Source organism: Fundulus heteroclitus, chromosome 2 (assembly GCF_011125445.2).
Source record: "Fundulus heteroclitus isolate FHET01 chromosome 2, MU-UCD_Fhet_4.1, whole genome shotgun sequence".
Taxonomy (NCBI): Eukaryota; Metazoa; Chordata; class Actinopteri; order Cyprinodontiformes; family Fundulidae; genus Fundulus; species Fundulus heteroclitus.
Genome location: NC_046362.1, coordinates 36037906 through 36057840, shown reverse-complemented (window position 1 = coordinate 36057840; position 19935 = coordinate 36037906). Strand labels below are relative to the sequence as shown.

General features: G+C 40.1%; 2 protein-coding genes across 2 annotated transcripts in view; both read left to right on the top strand.

The window, feature by feature from the left end:
- The window catches only part of nlrc5 (NLR family, CARD domain containing 5), a 52367-nt gene extending 38538 nt beyond the window's left edge, over nt 1-13829 (top strand). The window contains exons 36-54 of the mRNA XM_036126489.1: nt 435-518; nt 2120-2203; nt 2376-2462; nt 2581-2640; nt 2752-2793; nt 2916-2999; nt 3085-3168; nt 3526-3600; nt 3731-3814; nt 3902-3988; nt 4818-4916; nt 5563-5646; nt 7004-7087; nt 7283-7366; nt 7459-7542; nt 7631-7708; nt 7934-8017; nt 11913-11996; nt 12241-13829. Of these exons, the coding sequence (XP_035982382.1) occupies nt 435-518; nt 2120-2203; nt 2376-2462; nt 2581-2640; nt 2752-2793; nt 2916-2999; nt 3085-3168; nt 3526-3600; nt 3731-3814; nt 3902-3988; nt 4818-4916; nt 5563-5646; nt 7004-7087; nt 7283-7366; nt 7459-7542; nt 7631-7708; nt 7934-8017; nt 11913-11996; nt 12241-12322 (1534 nt within the window). The 3' untranslated portion in view covers nt 12323-13829. The remainder of the gene's footprint in view (nt 1-434; nt 519-2119; nt 2204-2375; nt 2463-2580; nt 2641-2751; nt 2794-2915; nt 3000-3084; nt 3169-3525; nt 3601-3730; nt 3815-3901; nt 3989-4817; nt 4917-5562; nt 5647-7003; nt 7088-7282; nt 7367-7458; nt 7543-7630; nt 7709-7933; nt 8018-11912; nt 11997-12240) is intronic.
- A 1163-nt stretch (nt 13830-14992) lies between these two features.
- The window catches only part of cpne2 (copine II), a 50398-nt gene continuing 45455 nt past the window's right edge, over nt 14993-19935 (top strand). Inside the window, exons 1-2 of the mRNA XM_012862954.3 lie at nt 14993-15264; nt 18030-18230. Coding sequence (XP_012718408.2) covers nt 18054-18230 — 177 coding nt within the window. The 5' untranslated portion in view covers nt 14993-15264; nt 18030-18053. The remainder of the gene's footprint in view (nt 15265-18029; nt 18231-19935) is intronic.

Genomic DNA, 19935 nt, shown 5'->3' with positions numbered 1-19935 from the left:
AAAAGAGTAATAAGCGATTTTTCACCACTAGGTGGAGCTTAAGCAGCGTCTGTAGACCAAAACAAACCACGCCCATTTGCCCTTCCCGTTCCAATCTGCTCATATGAGTATTTGCGAAGGATAAATCCACAGCAAAACAGCATCATCTTTCAGAGGAACATGTCGAGTGAAGAAGTAACTCATAACTTTACGATGCTGTTAGAAAGAGAAAGTTTTGATCTCATAGGCGTGTTCTCCGCCATGTTGTGCAAACCGAACTTTGTGATTTTCAAGCAGCAGACCAGTTAAAGCTGTTTTGCTTTGTGTTCTCCTATATTTATGAGAGTTTGGTTTTCATTTTCTGATATTACAAGATTTAACAGTGCTTTAAAACAAACTTATCAAATAAATAACTTAATGAATTGTTGTTTTACTCTTTGCTTTTTGTCCTCCAGTGTCAGAGACAGCATGCTGCAGCGTGATCATCTGCTCAGTTTAGCTAACATCTTGTCCAACGGTCTCAGTTTGACCAAAGTGGAGTAAGTAATTCTCACCCTCAGAAACATTGTGAAGGTCTCATGATAAAAGTTCCTTCTTTTAGACATAAATAGATATTTTTCTCTAATAGGTGATGACTTTTATCTCAAATTCTGTTAATTGTTATGGCAGAAAATGCATCATATCCTACTTGTTTCCAAAAAGTTTGAAATAAAAAGTACTTTTAATCCCTGTGCACATGAGGTTTTAAAGTTTTGTTGTGTTTTTACTGTTACTGTGCACGTTTTCTCTGACAACGGCGTGATTTTAAACAGGTTTCTGAGTCGAAAGATTCAAAAACATCCTGGTCTCCGTTGTTGTGTTCACAGGAAAGACAGTCTGTTGCCTTTTTTAACTAGAAAATATGTCATAGTTCTTAAACAACAGTCACAAAAGCCAAAAAAAAAAAAAATAATATAAAAAGAAATTATTGCTAGGGTGGGTTTGGAGGGGGGCTGTTAATTCATTCAGTGCAATACATACCATTAATGGGTTTAAGTGCCTTTTTTCAGTCTTTAATTGTCTTAGTATATAACTTGAACTTTTTATGAAAGGTAGAAGCATTGTTTCCTTCCAGAGTATTTTTCTTTTACAATGTATGTGATATTTTGACTTAATAATACAAAATTTATGATGCAGTCAGAGCGGTTTTCATGGAGGCCAAACAGCTTATTCTCCCACAGTAAAACTAACTGTACTTCAATGTTTGTTTCTGCCAAAATAAATTATCAAATGGGCAACAAAAAAACAACAAAGAAACAGGTGAACCAAAATCTGAGTTTCTGGGCCAGCAGTATGACTACAATAAGTAGAAATTAATTTGAACATACTGCCCACTAGTGGTGTGGTACTAAATTACACCATTTTTAGTGTTTCTACTAGTGTAGTTAAAATATTATGTAGATGCATTAACGGAAACGTAAAAATCATCTAGTCACTGGACCTTAGATCTCATAGAGCTTTCCTTAAATCACTTGAACTCAGTTATTTCAATAAGTGTTCAGAATCAGGTTGTAATTCTTTATACAACAACAAATTTGACTTTGGTTCCACTTTTCTCTCATTGGAGTCTTGTAAGCACAATTTACAGACAAGATAACTAGAAAGATATTTCTTGTAAATATAAATATATGCATTTTCAACAAAAGAGGAAGATTGGTTGAATTGGTGCAAATAAGCATGGAATAGATCCGGATCCTCTGACCGCTGAGTGTTCATCAGAGAGACAGCCTGGGAGGAGAACGTGTCTCTGTGCCGGCTGGTTTTAGCTAATAGCGCTCCGTAGCATCAGCCTGAAGATAATAGTCTAAACCACTGGTCTCTGGCTCCACTCCTTGAGGGCCAGTATCCTTCAGTCTTCAGATGCGTCTCTACTTTAATGTGGAGTCTGCAGAGAAGCCATTTTTCTGACCTATGACCTGTACAAGTCCTGGCTGGAGGTTAGGCCAGTCCTTATGATCCTCCCTGCAGTTCTGATTGTTCATTGCAGTCTAGACCTGTCCTGTCCTGTATCCAGTCATCAGATGTAAAATCTGAAACAAATAAATGGTTCGTCTGTGTGTGTGTGTTTTTTTTCTTTATGTTTTTTTTTATTGTTGCACAGATTAAAGAACAACCTGCTGCAGTCTGAGTGGATTGAAAACTTTGTGGCGGTTTTAAACTCTAATCAAAGAGGATGCACTGTCAGGTGAGAGCATACAGACATGTTATTACTTTTCACCGAAAGTTAGCGTTTGCATTGTTTCCTCTATGAAGCCCAGGTATTAAATAGGCAGTGAGTATGAAGTAAACTGGTGTTAAAACACAGAAAAACTACGATTACTGACGACATGCTGCCGCTCTTCACTTTCCTTCATCAGCATTGAAGAAAGTTGGATCAGCGACGATGAAGCTGCGCGTTTACTGCGTCGCTGCCTGCAGCGCAGCAAACTCATCCAAACCATCAGGTGACACACGGGTCAACCAGAACTTACGCCTCACCGATCCTAAACTCACCGCAGAAGCTCAGCAGCTTCAGGATTTATGCCATTAACACAATCAACCTCTTTTCTTTTTTTTTTTTAGGATTGACCACACTAAACTACAGCTGGTTCTGATGAACAACACGGAAATGAGCCAAGACAGGTAGCAGTGAACTTCACACGTGTTCATGATTTTCACCAGTCCTGGGTTAACACCTCAGGTTAAGTTTTATTTAACAAGTTAACAAAAACGCTGTTTCTGTTCTTCCATTAGGGAAGTCACACTTCCGGCTCAGTTAATGACTAAAAACATAAGGTAAGTCATAGAGAATGCAAATTATACCGTACCATTACAGTAATATTCATCACATAAGCTGAATGTTTGAGCCTGTGACGACCAACTGTGGCTGATTGCTTTTTTTTGCCATTTTTTTTTAGCTTCTTCAGCAACACACTGGGCGTGACTGGAGCCGAATTACTCTGTTCCCTTCTGCCCTCATTAACAAATCTCACATCTATCAGGTGAAAGTTTTCACAGTCTCACAACGTGGAACATGGGCTGTGTTGAATGTGCTGCGTGACGAGCGCTTCCTGTTCTCCTCTGCAGCGTTGGGATCAAAGACAGCCCCGTATCCGTGGTGGAGGAGCTCTTACACGTCATCCTGGTGTCTACAGCCGCTCAGCGTTTAAGGTGAGCCAGAAAACACGAGTTACATTTCCTGAATGAGTATTTCCACGTTGCACCCGATTACTTTGAAGATCCAAATCGGGCTTTTTTGGGTGTTTCTTACGTCAAAAAAAGGAAAAAAAAGACAAGGTCCAGATTAGGTTTTACAATTAGGTAAATGCAGCTAAAGGTGAGCAGCAGCAAATATTTTTATTATGACGTTATTTAGAAAAGAAGACAACTGAAGACTCTCTGTTGGATGACCCGTTAACTTTGGCATCGTACTCGCTCCACTTGTGACGCCCTCCGCTGGCGGTTCTAGACGTGGCGGCTCTTTTATAAAAGGTGAACTCATGAAAACTCATTTTCTCTCCTCTCTAGCTTGTCTGGTGTTGTGATCAGCGACGCAGCAGCTCAGACCGTGACCAAATTGTTGCCCCGCCTCCGATCGCTCAAGTAAGCACATCAGTTCACACCAAGCCTGCAGAATAGTCTGCTCCTCTGTATAGTCAGCATGTCATTGTGTAAATGTGTAACATCTGTTATGGAGCAAATGAAGAGCAATGTTTTCACTCCTCCACTGCAGCATGGCCCATTGTGCATGGTTAGCGGCTGGAAGGCTGCAGCTTATGGAAGCGCTGAAGGAGTGCACCGCTTTGGAAGATCTCTGGTAAAACCTCAGCCGCTCAGACGTTCTCGACTCCATTAGAAATGTAAATGTTTGTGTTTCTGAACGCCGTGACTCCTTCTCTCCAAGTCTGGATGCAGCGACGCAGCTGAACGAGGAGTGCTGGGGATGTTTGGCACAAGCTCTGAGGAATATGAACGCTTTGCAGATTCTCAAGTGAGTTTCTTCTGCGTGAGCTGTCGTATTTGACTGACATCAGTGTTGCTGGGTGGTTTCAACTCAGTGAAATCTAATATTCAAATATCTAATATTATTTCTATTGTGATATTCGTTTGTTTTTATTGGTTATTGTCTGTACTGCACTTTGTCACATGTGCTGTTGTTTTAAAGTGCTTTATAAATAAAGTAGTAGTAGTAATAATACATCTTGTTTCTCCATACAGTGGGTTGCATAACTATTTATATCTCTATAACACTCTTACATTTTGTTTCATTACCAGCAGACTTTTATTAGAAGACCCACACAAAATAAAAGCACTAATACTACATAATTGTGAAAGGGAAGAAACAAAACAAATACAAATCGAAATATTTTGGTGTGCATTTGTAGTAAATCCTCCTTGGTCAAAGATTTGTAGAACCGCCTTTTTCTGCAATTAAACTCTTTTGGGGTGCGTCTCCATCAGAGTAGATCTCTTGCCTGTTCTTTGCTAATTTGCTCTGGCTCCAACAAACTGTACTTAGTTTTTAAGTCTTGTTCCCAATTAGATTCATGGCTGAACTTTGACTAGACCATTGCGCCAGTGAAATATGCTTTGATCCAAGCTGTTTGGGGACGTTGTCCTGTCGTTGGACTTCTCCGTCCCAGCTGGACAAAAGCATCTCCACAGCACCATGGAGCTGGTTCCTCCTTTCATGAGGTCCTAAAAGGAGAACTCTGACAGCTGAACGTTTTGTTCTTATACCTGAAACTGCAATCTGCAGAAAGGTGATGCTAGGACATAATTTCAGGTATGGAATAACCTTTGTTAATCTTTGTTAAAAGGTTGAATGAAATCGTAATAACTTCCGGACAATCGGAAGCTGACGTTGTTCTGGAGCTCCTGGCTGGGATGGAAGAACTCACACAGATACAGGAGATAGAGTGAGTTGTTTTCCTTATTATTCAACTGTATTCCTGTCCTAAAAAAGTATCTGCGTAAAGCCTTTTCTTGTCTCTGTAGTGGCATCAGCCACCTTCTGTGGAGTAGTTTGTATCTGAGGGGAAGTGGTTAGATAAGCTCATCAGGAAGGCCAGCTCTGTAGTAGGATGTCTCTGACCCAGTGTAACGCTGGCAGACATAGCATCACTGTTGGACAGTGTCTCCCACCCCATGCATGAAGCTGCTGCAGAACTCCTTCTGTGTCAGACCGATGCATCCGAGGTGCATAAAGGAGCGACATCGCAGATCCTTCCTCCCAGCTGCTGTTCGACTTTACATCCAGCAATGCTCCAAACAAACTCAATAAATTGTTTCCACCACTGCTGTTAAATGCATTCTTTAAATTAGTTTCTTGTTGTTTTTTTTTATACATAATTAGAAAAGCAGATTCCATATACGTTTAAGTCACCCTGTTAAGTTGCACGTTTTATTTAATCTGAATTTTTCCTGTGCTCAGCTCTTCAATTTACTTGCTGCTGATGCACCTGAATTTCCCCACTGTGGGACAAAGACAGCTCTCACTATTCTTTCTGTTCTACTCTTCCATGATATAAGGCTGAATTTAGTAAAGTTAGTTGTTATTTTCAGGTTGGGTGGCTGGAGGATGGCTGATAGAGGCATACATAAGCTGACTGGAATGCTTCCTGTCTGGAAAGACCTCAGGAAGATCAGGTAATGGAAACCATCCATCTTATATACCCACTGATCCATGCAGGGCTGCACACTGACGGCAGGTAGTGGACATGAGGCAGACTCCACTCAGGACAGGTCACCAGTCTGTCACAGAGCAACAGAGGCAGTCGGGACAAACCGCTATGCACCAGTTTAAGATGACATGCATGGGGAGGACATGCAAACTGCATCTAGTAATAAGAATAGAACCCTTTACTAAGATTATGGATGTCAGTTTCAGATAAAAACCTCTAAATTCCTAATATTTACTTCCTGTAGGAAAGTCCAGGGCGCCAACTCTTCTTAAAAACTGTGATATTTTTCTGAAACCAGCAAAAAAAATCAACACATTCCACTTTACTTTACTATACTCTAACAATTATATAATAGAACACACACATATGTGGATGGTAACTAGTTTAATTGATTCCTAAGTGTACATAAATGTACATCTAGGAATAGTTTTACTGCACCAAACTTTTTATTTTTACTTAAGTAAACATATATTAAAGTATTGCTACGCTTGGTTGAATACAATGTTTGGCCAACTTCTGCAAATAAAATATAAGCCTTGACAATCAGAGTTAAAAGGTGATGTGGGTTATTTGATAGATTAGTTTATAATTCAGCAGAAAATGATGGTTAGAGAGAAGAATCAAAGCTATTTTTCATGAGCTGAAAACAAATGCAATAAAGAACAAATCGATGCATTCACAGGCTTTAACAAGGTAGGAGTTTTCCCTTCAACAGTGATGCTTAGCCAGCAGTAAAATTGTTTTAGATTTTAATCCCAGCACAAACTTTAAAAAGTACAGAAACAGACTGAAATCACCAGGTCTGGTTTGCTTTTTAAGCTCCGTTCCTTTTATTGGCGTCAGAAGCTGTTTATTTATGAAGCACTTCTCAGTGACAAGACAATTCAAAGTAGTCTCACTTGTTTTGCTGGTGAAGATTCTCAGTCATCATCCAGGTCATGGTCAGTCCAAAAACGTTAACAAACAAAACAACTGGACTTTTTCCCCCGAAGTTTGAAGACGTTTCGCTTCCTATCCAGGAAGCTTTCTCAATTCAAAATGCCTGGAGTAATGTGGAGCATCAAGCTTTATACTACTGCCCAACAAAGGCCTTTTAATGGCTTAGATAACATGCAGATTGAACCGAAACAGGTCCACCCCTTAGTAATACTCCCCGTTACTAAATTTAATTGAGAAAGCTTTCTGGATAGGAAGCGAAACGTCTTCAAACTTCGGGGAAAAAAAAGTCCAGTTGTTTTGTTTTTTAACTCTTTTGGAATCTCACTTGTTTTGTAAATGTGCTGAAACAGCGTAGACTGACTCCTCTGTGTTTTCTCCTCCAGTCTTTCCAAGAATCTGGTGAATGATTCTGCTGGGGAGAAGCTGCTGGAGGCTCTGAGGAGCTGCAGCCGCCTGGAGGAGCTCCAGTAAGAACGCGCCTTCGTTCTGTAGCGTCTGCTTGCTCAGCTGAAGAACAAAGTCTCTGAGAAGATCTTATATCACTCATACATCTTTTATTTTCGTCGACATTGAAAGCTTTTCCATCGTTACTAGATTTCTTAATTCATTTAATTATTAATTATGTTCCAGCATGAAACCACCTGCTTGCTTTTCTGTTCCAGTCTGTCCAGTAACCTTCTTGGCGACCTCTCTGCTGCCAGCATGGCTCTTGTTCTCCCGTCAATGACCCAACTCGCTGTTTTAGAGTAAGATTCTGTCGGCTACATCTGCTTTACATGGATTCATTTCTTCCAAACCTCTCCATCACGCTTTTAACACAGACGTGCCTCTCATTTAGTCTATCAGAAAACAGAATCGGAAGTGAAGGCTTGCTCAGCTTGTCCAGAGCAGTAATGAGCCTAAAGAGCCTCCAAAAGATCCAGTAAGTCCTGTTAGTTCAGGAATCTGATCTCGGTTATATCGAAGACAGGTTTAATTGTTTATCTTCTTCTTCTTTAACCCTGATTCAGCCTGACCTCCGTGGGGGATTCAGCGCTGAGGGCTGTCGCTGCCAGTCTGAGCCACTGTCCCTTCATACAGGATGTGGGGTAAAAGGAGAAATAATTTAAAGTTCATCGTTCATCGATTTGTGAATTTGATCAGAATTTCTTCACACGGTTTAGAGGAGCTGTGCTAAAGCATAGATTATGAAAAATGTATTTTTTTTCTTTCTCTGTCATCACACTACAAAGTTGAATGCTGACTCATTACATACTGAGTTATATACTGGGTTTATTCACAGCAGAAAATCATTTTCCTCTCTTTACCCTCAGCTTCGGGTGGAATAACTGTGGAGACGACGTGGCCCAGGAGCTGGCCAAGGTTCTGCCTTTTTGCCACGATCTGGCTCGCATTGAGTAAGTTTGATTCCACACGTTCGCACAAATACGGCAGAAAATTCAAACGGCAGACAGGAAGCGTCCAGGGTGTAATGCATGATGTCAACAATAAAAGCAGATAACCAGGAGGAAGGGAGGAAGCTTATTTGTTTTTTGGAGAGCCATTTTACACCCATCCATGGATCTGCCCAGTGAAAACAGATTATCAGGGTAGAAATTCTCACTATAAAATATATTTCACTATAAAATATAACCCTGCCAGGGAGGCATCCATCTATCCTTCTACTGGATCGCTGAGAGGTTAATGTTGTTGGGCGAGAGGCGGGCTACACTCTGGACTGGGGTGATCCATTAAATTAAATCACCAATAAATCAGGCATAGTAAGAGTTGCAATAGTGGTTCCACTGAAAGAATATTGTTTTACGTTTTGCTGTTACACAGATAACGTATTATGTATTTATACTTTATAACTATGGACCTGTGGCCTCTGCATCAGAGGCCAGTGGGGCCTGGCCCCAACAGACGTCGCTGTGAAGCTTTATGTTCCCAATAATGAGTGGGACAGGATCGTTTTACCGTAAAAAATACAGATTCCCTTAGGTATAATGTTCTGTTAGAAACACATGTGTTTATATATCTATATCTCCAGAATACTGACAAGCTTAATCCTCTTGATGCGCCTTAATGTTGGGGCCGGTCCACCAATGTTTGTTTAAATAATGAACATCTGAAATCGACCAACACGCTCTCAGTAGACAGCTGTGGGGCACAAATCCTACGGCCCCAAGCTTGGATCGTCCAATCAAAATACTTGATTTGTACACGTTACATTTACGTTCTGCTGGAAAGTGTGCGACCATCAAGGCAAGGAAGATTTATTAGTATAGCACATTTCAGTACAAGGACAATGCAAAGTGCTTTACAAGATTAAAACATTGGAAAATAAAAACAGAATAAAAACAAGTTGGAGAAAATTTTAAACAAAATAAAACAGGAAAAAGGAAACTAAAAGCAAATATTAATTTAGTTGTGGTTGTCCTTGGTAGCTCATTGAAAGATTGATGTGAATCTTTTCTGTTCAATAAATGGTGTTAAGTTAAGTCAAACAGGTGTTGACTTAACTTATCATGTCAGAGACGCCATTCTAAGGAGTTGTACTTGATTTATATCAGGTATGTAATTTCAGGCAGAAACTGCTCCTAAAACCTTTAAGACTTAAAGGGTTTAATCAGTGAAAATGACTGATGAGTGCAGGGACGCAGCATTTTATTGAAATGTCAAGTTAGGGTGACCAAACGTTCTCTTTTCCTCACACATGTCCACGTTTTACGTTAGGTCCAGGGCATACAGGGAAATGTTTTCATCGTTTCGCATGTGACCAATGGGCATGTGACCTAACCAGTGCGCTGAATACAACAGCCTGTTTCGTGTGGCTCCATCCCCAAGCTGATGCCTTGTGGGTGGTTCTTCTCCACTCAGATGGACTCAAGCGGCGGCGTTGGTACCGCCGATGATGCTGTTTACAGATGAAAACAAAATAATTTGCTGTTTACAGATGAAAACAAAATAATTTGCTGTTTACAGATGAAAACAAAATACATTTTCCGCATTTAGTCCTGGTCGCCACAAATGTGTGGCACAACTCACCCTGTGCAATATCTGTGTTTCTGTGTATGACAAAGGTCCTATGGGTCTATTTATTAATGAATTCATTGCTTGATACGATGCATATAAAAACGATGCAAAAAAATATGAATCAGAGATTCTGCAGTAGGAGCAAATTGGCAACATTTGAAAACAACACTGTAGAGTCATTAGTTAAAACGTATAATAGAACAAAAACAAAGATAAGTTGAGCGGAAATTGGGGTGTGACAGTGGAAATAACAGATGGTTACTCACCAGATTAGTAATGTGAATAACAAGCTAATCTAAAATTTAAGTTCTAAAGCAAAAGAGAAGGAATTTATCAGAAAGGTAAGACAGAAAATATAAATTACTGATAATACAGCATAATCAAATACAAATGCAATATTCAAGTTAAAAAGAGGAAAGAGGGGAGCCGATTTACAGAATCATATATGCAATGTGCATTATTATATAAGCAAAGAGCTCAGAGTAGCTAAAGCGTGTTCAAATGGACAGTAGCATCTGAGAGACGGTGTAAATGATTCTTGATCAGATCAAAAAGTCGTGAAACTGTTGTAAACATGTTGTAAACACTTAATGAATCTATTGGGAGAAGCAGAGATTATAAAAGGAAGAAATAAGCAGGGCGGCCTCAAGATAAGAGGAATATATATATACATACATAAAAAAAACACCAACAGACTATTTAAAAGCACGAAAAGGATTGTGCAAAGTGGATAATCTCTGCAGCAATATATGGACAGGAATACAAGGAGGATGAAGAAAGATAAAGAATATGCACATTTTTGTTTGTTAAATATGTCTCCTTCAGAGACTGCTATTTTCACGTTTTATTGTTACATAAAGAAATTAGAATACCCGTTTTCTCAGAATATTGTGTCAGATTTTTGTTTATTTTTCCAGTATTACTTAAATACTGAGCTGTTGTTGTTACAGGTAAAAGCTAAAAACCTTGAAAAAGAATGGTCTTGCACAGCTTTTTTCTAGTGTTGCCACTCTGCAGCTTTAGTGTGTCCAGTTATGCAACATGGTGCAGCCTTAGTTTATAGAAGGCAGATACAAGTAGTGAAATCAGTCCGAATACATTTCCGCGCAGCACAGGAATGAGGCATCTTCTCTGATCCATGTTCACTACAACAGAACTTAACTTTTTTCTGCCACATACAATATGGCGGTGACGTTGACGTGCGAACCTGCACCCAACAACGTGTCTACGTATATATGTCTATGGTAACAACCAGGTCGCCTGTTGTCTGTGATGTGTCCACCAGAGGGCGCATTGACAGCATAAATGCCTTACAGCTCACTCAAGTCATTTTCCTAATACAATATATTTTACATACAAAATAATGACAGTTGTTAAAAAGTGAACCATAAAATTTTGTAGGAAATTATGGAAATATTTTCTGGTCCTTTTTAAACTAATTAAGCACATTCGATGGCGACCCGGAAGTTATTCTGTTTGTGCCAGAAAACCAGAAAACAACAACAACAGAGAAACCATTTCAAAAGGACATTGCTGTAATATTATCATAGTTTACTGATGTAAAGATTTAGAGAATAATCTGCCTGTGATAGCTCATTAACAAGCTAACCACGCTCCAGACTAACTGGGGGATTTAACTTTTTCAGTAAGATGTGCTGCTGCAACATTTAGGGAAATCCAAACTTTAACGTAAGCAGAAGCTCAACCTAACGCCTCTTTTCCAATAAATCTCTCTGAAGAGGACAAACACTAACTGCCTTAGCTGCAGGCAGAAACAACGGAGATAACAGGTGGAGAACTGAGCTGATGTGTTAATGAACAGCAATTATTATTAGTAGTATTATTGTTATTATTATCAAATGCTCTGCGTGTCACACGATCATGTGTTAGAGATTAGCCCACAGACTGCTCACCATCGTCCAGCTGCTCTTTGATAGAAAGGCGGTGGAGTTTTTCATGTTTTCGTTCATTGACGGCAGATTAACATTGATCTGTTTTTTATTTAAACACACAATCACAACAGATTGGTTTTTACTTGGTTATAAAACGGTAGAAAGCTGCTCCAGGAGTCTAGTCATAAGCATGGTCGGAGCGTCGAAAGTCACTTTCTTGACTGTCTCTATTAAAAATGAGTTAACAGAACCTGTGAAAAACGAGGCAGATGTCAGGGAGGATGAGTTTTCTAACCATAGATACACGGTAGGAGTTTAATGGTGGACAGTGAAAGGTGCACCTATATTTTATAGACATTAATGTCTCTGTGTCTGTTTTCTTTAGCCTGGAGTGCAACAGTGTGAGTGCTGCTGGAGTGGAGGCCCTGGTCATAGCATTAAGGTCCTGCCCTGCTCCACAGGTCATCAGGTACATGTCAGCATACAGCTTTACCTCCTTTACCTCACCTGGAACCTTTTTTTAAAAACACAACCTTTATTTCTCTCATTGCAACGTGGTACACCCCAGTGAAATGTGTCTGCATTTAACCCACCCCTGAGGGAGCAGTGGGCCGCCACTGTGCCGCACCTGTGGAGCGTTCTGGGGCTGAGGGTCTTATGGACCCAGAGTGGCAGTCTGTACTTTAATTTCATCTTGTTGTGTTTTCCTTCAGGCTGTGGAAGAATAATGTGTCCCTGAATGAAGCACAGAGGTTCAACCAGATGGAGAGGAGGCTGAACTTCTCCTCCACCTAACGGGATTTTTACCGCAGGACGGTGGAGAACAAACAGTCCCAGCTGGGTTTGACTTCAGCACCTGCTGAAGTTTAAAAGCACCTGGGAACAAACTGCTCAGTGAGCGTATTTATTGAAAAGATCAAGTATTTGAGTCTATTTTAAATTGTGACTGCTGCATCTGTCAGCCTCTCGTTTTACAGGCGCAATCAGCCGACACTGTGGCAGCGGGTCCAAACTGTGGCGTCAAGTTATTTCATCTGTTTATGCTCCACATACAGAGAAAAACTCTCACACATGTCGCACACTTGTCTTACTGCAAGCAATGAAAATAACACAGAATAGGATTTATTTTTTAATTTACATCAAATGACCTTTAAGACATCCCACAATCATATCATAGGATCAGGAGTATGACGTGATGTAAAATGACTTCTGACCAAACGACATGCCACAGATCTCAGCACAGATTTTGTAACTACTTTAATGAGCTCGTTATTTTTCATCTGTTTGGATCCTTCTGCGCACGGTTTCTGCCGTGAAGCTAAAGGCCACCTTTTATCTGTTCTATGAATTTTTGGACAGAAATGTTTTCCTTTGTATTTCTGCAGACTCTGATTTAATGAGCCAATTTGCACTGTGACACAGAGGCCGCATAAGTGAAAAACACACAATAAGCCAAGAATCTGCAGTAATCTGGGGGGGTCTCCTCTCCTAATCACCATTAAAGGTTGTGGCCTCTGTCAGAATACGTATTTATTTTTGCTCTTTGATGTGACGAAATTAGCAGCTTCAGTTTTATTGTTTATTTATGTTTGATTCAAAGTAAGTTTTCACATATTGTTCACCTTGTACCGATTTCTATTTTAAGAGTTGTTGATAAAATGGCACACGGCCCGGTTCTGGGATTTATGCACCTTATTGTGTTCTGTTGCCTTTTTTGTCACAATCACTGGTGGAACCAAGTGTGCTTTTTAGGGCTATTTCATCTTAAAAGACAAAAGATGATATTTTGCCTACAATTTGCCAAAATCTGTTTGAAATGTGTTGTTTCTACTTGTGTATACAAAGTTTTTTGTTTACATGGGTACTGGTGATCCAGATGAATGAGATCATTCACATCCTGCCAATATCTTCAGTTTCACTGAGGACCCTTGATATTTTTTTTAATGTATGTCTGTTTCTTGTAAAAAGTTATACATTTTGTTTCTTTTCTTTCTTATTTATTGTAAATATGATAAAAACAAATGCTGTGGCTAAAATACTGGCAGCTGCTTGAAGAAACTTCACCTTTTTGAAACACATGGCTCCCTCTTGTGGTTACTAAAGGTTCTACAGCCATAATTGCTGTCGTGAACTAATAAAAGAACAAAAAACACCAGAAAAAGCATCATGTTGACTTATTACTAAATAATTTATGGATAAACCCTTTCCCTGACAGCTTTTACAAATTAGGCTATCAAAAATATAACAATATGCAATTCAAACTGCAAAAAATAAAATAAAATGGAAAAAGTTGACAAGTCAGCATGCTGTGTTTGTCTTTTTCTTTGTTTAGTGGATGCATCCTATCAAAATCAAGTGCATTATGTTTTGCATAGGCCAGAACATTATTTCACAGATTAACATATCTCTATTAAATCCAGTGAATATAAAATGTCTATACAACACAGATAAATGCCATTTTTGTGAAGTAGGGGAAAAAACGTTTTAGATTTTTTTTTTACACCTTTGTTTATGTATTTATTTATTATATTTCAAATGAGAAAGCAAATATTTGTCAGGAGAAAATTACACGAAAAATTTAAAAATAGGAGCTAATTCAGCTATTTGACTCGGGTGTATTGGACCAGGACACATCTAAAGGTTCCTGGTCACCTGACCCCCAGGACTGGACCCCTAACCTAGAGAGTGTCACTGAGGAGAGAGACGTCTTGGTTCTCTCCTGGAACTGTGACCTGAACGATTTGAACTCTGATAAAAAGGGATACAATGGATGGACAGACACACAAAATGTTTTCCTTCTGACCTTAAACTAATCTGTCTGTTATGACAAGGAAGCTTCAAAAGGTTTTTTTTCCCCCTTCTTCTTCTTAAGAAAAAGATTTCATGTCTCTAATTGTGAATCTCTTGTCCATGTGGAGCAAGACATGACCAATCAAATTCTTATTATTTTGAACCAGATGAGCAAAAATGCCGTCCAGATAGACTTAAAAGAGTCTGAAATTGACCTTTGATTTCACATTGAATCACATACAGCAAATCAGATATCAACCAGTTTTATAGGCCACCCGTGATGTACAGGAGTGCAAAACCATTGATGACGGCACACACAAATAAGCTAAACTAAATTTGTGCATCTGACAGATATTTTACCAACTTCTTGTTTTTTCTTTTAATGCACCCATCTCTCACCCCTAAAGAAACTGCCGCCCTTAGTTAATATTACCCAAACCAAAAATGCCCACTGCCAGGGTGCAGCATTTTTAGTAAAGCAGTTAAATAATAAGTAAAATTAGTATAAATAAATACAATATTTTCAGAAAATCAAAGATCTGCAAATTAAGTAATCCATCTTCATAAAGGTGCGTAAATATTGTCACACCTGGTGTGCGTAAAACTGAAGCGCGTTTCCTGCACTCCGCCTTTATTTTGAAGGCGAAACGTCCGTACATCCGGTGAGATCTCGTTGCCGTGAACTTGGAGGAGCTCCGTCCGTCGCTGCTGGCAGAGCTGTCCGCGCTCCGAGGATGATTTCCGCTCACACACTGTTGCGCCTCCCCGGATAACCCGCTGCGGGTCAAAATGTCAACTCCAGATTTCTCCATTTAGACACAAAAGTGATTTAGACTTCTATGTTTGTTTTTCTTCCTCCTTGTGCGAGATAGTAAAAAAAAAGAAAAAAAGAAAACCCAAAACGGGGAAGTGGAAAACGCCTGAGAAGTTGCTCATCATACACTGAGGTGAGTCTTTTTTTTTTTGCTTCTCTCTGTTGCAGTGAGAGCTGGTTGGAGTGTTTGCTTTCTTAACGCGTAAAATGAGTTCGCGTAAAACGATGTACAGTTGTGCGCGTTCAGACAGCGGGCTAGAGTTACCGGAAGGATGTGGGGCAGGTGTGGTATTTATGGTGGAAATGTTTGCGTATAGAAACTGGAACAACGCTGAGCAACGTTTCTGACCTATAGCCAATCTAGGTCCGCGTCCATATGATTGGTGTTTACATCTGAACCCGGCTGGCATTGACGCCTCCGGCTCCAAACGCAGCGGAGAGGACCTGTAATTAGAGCCGATGAGTGTGCGCAGAGGTCAGTGCGCTCTAAACGGGTAACAACCTGTCCTCTCTCTGTGGTGAAGTGTGATTGGGATGTGAGTCTCTGCAGCAGGGTCAGGGCTGGATGTGCCACCGGAACACTGAGGCATGCTGACCTGAAGGGGTGCAACACAGCTTCATGAGCAAAATCAAGACTTTGAGGAAGAAGGCAATAAGAGAAAAAGCTCTTCCTAGTGATGTAATGTCACATTCTGTTCATTCTAAACCTCTCAGAGCACAGGAGGGAAGCAGCAGGTGTCAGCAGCTGGATTTCATCCCTCATACCGCCCAGGATTGCTCTGAAATCAACATTGTCCCCAATTTTCTGTGAACAACCAAGTAAACGAATCCCAGAGCAGGGAGTGAGTGAGTAAAGCGAAGGAAGACGCTGTTGTTTTCATCCTCATCGTCACAACCTCCAGTGTGACATCACGGGGCTGAAGCCGAGGAGCACGTTGGTTGTGACACAGTAGTATCTTAGCAACAGTCCGCATCCTTTCAGCATGCCGCCGTGAGAACAAAACCACCTTCGTGGATGCAGAGGGAGCTGTTGTGTTCGAAAAGCTGCGGCAGAATTGTCTCACTTTGATTTCTGACCAGAAGTGTTAAGATGCTGGAAAAGTGTGTCCGTCTTTGCCGTAAACTTCTTTCTTATGGCGGTTAGGTTTGATCTGGTCTCATGGCACTATGGCTGTGTGTGTGGTGCGTGTTTAGTTGATTGTTTACCTCTTTAGGGCATTTTCTGGTGTAATATCCTACTTTTTTAAGAATCGTAGGCCTAATGCGGACAAAAGTCTGGCTCTGCTGCAGTAAATCATCATTTTCCGGAGCAAACTCTTAGTGCTGTTAAGCAATTATTCAAACATAGTAACCCTTTTTTATGTAAAATTGTTTGTTGTTTATCTTCCTCACTTATACCCGATGTATTGTCGACATCCTAATTTCTTTATAAAACACTGTTACTTATTTTCGCCTTCACAGTACGCCACAAACACAGCAGTTGTTTTCCTGTTTATTTTTATTTAACCAGATAAAAACCCATCGAGATCAAGACCTCTTACCCAAAGGTGACCTGGCTTGTCGTTGTGGACAAAAATAAACATCAAAAGCATAAAATGTGATCCATTTGACGATTTTAAATGCAATGGTTATAGCTACAGCAACAGCATAAAAAATTTAATTAATTAAAATTCTTCATGGATTTTTGTTGTCAGTTTCTTAAAATGGAACAGAAAGCTTTCAGTGACAGCTTCATTCTGATTGGAGGGCATCCCAAGAAGAAGGAGCAGAGAAACTGAATCATTTCTTTCCCTGTTCAGTTCAAAGCCGTGCTACAGAGAAGCACAACGTGTACACGTACAAGATGACAGCTTTCAGTTCTCTGGAGAAAAGTACATAGATAAGATATCCATTGGATGACCCTGTAAACCAGGGTCATCCAATGGATATCAATGTGATCCTGAAGTGTCACACCTTGTGCTGCTTACGCCTTTCGAAACTTAGCGAGTCATACCAGTAGCAAAACAACACCCTGCCTGAATGACGACCGCTCTCTTGCATCAAGCCCAGATACTCAACTACTCAATGCACAAATCACAGCTAGCATCCCTGTTTTCCTTGATACACACAAGTTGGCTTACCACCCTAATAGCTCCTAAGGATGCAATATCCACCACACTGTGTGTGAAGTGCTCTTTCATTTGGAATGCAAAGACACGTATGGCAAAATTGAGTAAATTAATTTTAGGACTGTTTTTATTATCATCATTCTCTAGCGACAACAAAGAAGCGTCTTCTGTTTGGTTTGAACATTTCCACTTTTCTCTGGATTCTGAATATCCTCTTTGAGAGACTGCAGTCAGTTGGCTTTGGTAAAAAGACGATATCTGACTCCCTTACTGGAGTCCCTCAAGGTTGTGAGCTCAGCCCACTGCTGTTCGAATGGCTAACACACAATTGTGCTTAAACAAGCCGGAAAACTTTATCAATTTGCACACGATGGCAAAATAGTAGGACTCACCCATCTGAATAATGGGTTAGCAAGTTAAACAGCTACAGACAATAACAAATTTAACATGCACATAATGGTTGTGCGTTCACACTGAATGTGATTCCTGTGATATTTCTGCCTGAATTGCGTGGCTCTTAGTGCTGATCAGAATGAATGCATCTGGAGAATAACTTGCTTTGTTATGTTCTTTGATCACTTATTAAAATTGTAGTCATTTAACACTGTAACAAAGCTAAAAGCCATTTAAGTGTGTCAATTCTTTATTAACTGAAATATAAATTTCCCTTGAAACAAGGATGTTTCTGAAAGTCCAAGCGCCTTTGTTAGAATATCTTAAAAGATGTTTGTGGTTGGTGAAGAGAATAAGGAATTGTTCTGCTTATTTTTGCACATCTCTTATACTTCAGGTTGAACAACTGTGACCTCAGATCATGGCCTACACACTGGGCGTGGCACAGGACGGTCGGAGCCGCAGTGTTGGACCACAGCACTGCATCACTCGGGTCGAGCTATCCGTCACAGCCTCCAACCTGCTGGATCGAGACGTAGCCTCCAAATCCGACCCGTTCTGCGTTCTCTTCCACGAAGTTGATGGAAACTGGGTGGAGGTACGTTGATTCAGAGCAACTGATGGATCACAGGTTTCGTTTTGGTGAAATAGCAAAAATGTCCAAAATTCATCAACACTCAAACAAATTTGAAAATGGTCGGTAGTTCAGATCCTAAGAGGTGAAAGTGCTTCACAAGGCAAAATGAAAGGTCTGAATAGATATTACTAAGCCATGCCTTTATGACTCTGACAGTAAAAGAGCCAACCGGGTTCTGTTTGTTGTCAGCTCTGCAGACCGTGACCTGTAGGTTGTGATCTAGATCCAAACACACAAGGTCTCGGCCATCTGGCATCGGTCACGGCGTGCTGAGCCCAGTGTCATATTGCCAGATTTCTGAGCTCATTACAACCCAAAACAAGGATTTTAGATCTGTTTAAAAGCATAGTTAGCTTGTTAAAGTCAGTAATATGCTTTTATTGATAACTTTGCATTATACCAAGTGTCAGGTTATCGCCCCATGGCAAAAAAATAATGTTGAAAAATCTGCATTTCAATTACTTTGCAGTCACTTTACAATTTACAGTTGCCTCAGTTTTGTCTTCCTTCATCAACAGCTATAGGATTTTAAAGGGCTTTCACAAATGGTTCTTAAAACAGCGCTTATCCAGTAAATTAAGATGGTGATATAAGGAATCTGTTGGCAGGGACCCTGTGATGAGAGCAGTTCAGAAAATGCTTCCCTGCTCTGTGATCCTCTCACAGTACAGCAGAAGGAGGATCCAACATTCACTGGAAGAGACATTTTAAGTGAGCTACGTGTCTCCAAGGTGTAGAAAACAAAACTGGTTCGACTTAATTCAATTCAGTCTACTTCTAAAGTTTGAATCACAACAGATGTCTCATCCTGCTGGTTTCTGTTGCTCTCTATGAAAGCTAAAACGTTTATGTGTTGTTTTTAAGCCTGAACCAACCAATGAACTTTGACTTTTCGTCCCTGAAGATTCTCTGTTCCACTGCTCACCTTAGCTGACCGGCTAAATTTAATTATTCAGGCTAAATGAAGACACAGTGAAGCATCTTCCTGAAAACAATAAGTTGTTTCTTCTTTGTTGTGTCGCTCTGCTTTTATAAAAGTCATCTGCAGCCGCGTCTAACTGTTCTCTCAGATATGAAGGCATTTTTAACTCACATCTGATTGGAATCATTTTGTTCGAGGCCATTTGGTGCTGATGAGAGGACTCACCTTGAGCTGCCTTTTTTTGTGGTAGGAAGAATTTGCAAACTCCAAACACTTTTTTTTAAAAAAGTAGGAGAAAGTATACCAGCCTTTTTTTTAAACCAGCTGACCGGCAGTGCACAGCCCCAGGAGGGGGCAGCAGTGGATGTGAGGAATAGTTTAGCAGATAATTTTTGTGGTTTTTTTAAACCTCGGTGTACGGTGATGCTGATTACCGGCTTTGGCCTAAGCATTTTCTGTTATTTTAAGATAAGATAAGATAAGATAGGCTTTTTTGATCTCACAGTGGAGAAATTCACTTGTCACACATCGGCTTAATAAACAAAAGAGGGTGCCAAAAGGATGAAAAGGTGCATAAGGTATAAGGTATGTACAGTGTGTCCACATATAGACAGTGTAGCAAAAAATAAAAAAATAAAAATAAAATAAAAGTACAAGGGAAATAAAGCAGATACTTAGGATGACTTCAGTTCATCAGTCAGCAAATCAAAACTTAGACCTGGTTCTGGTTCTGCTGGAGGTTCT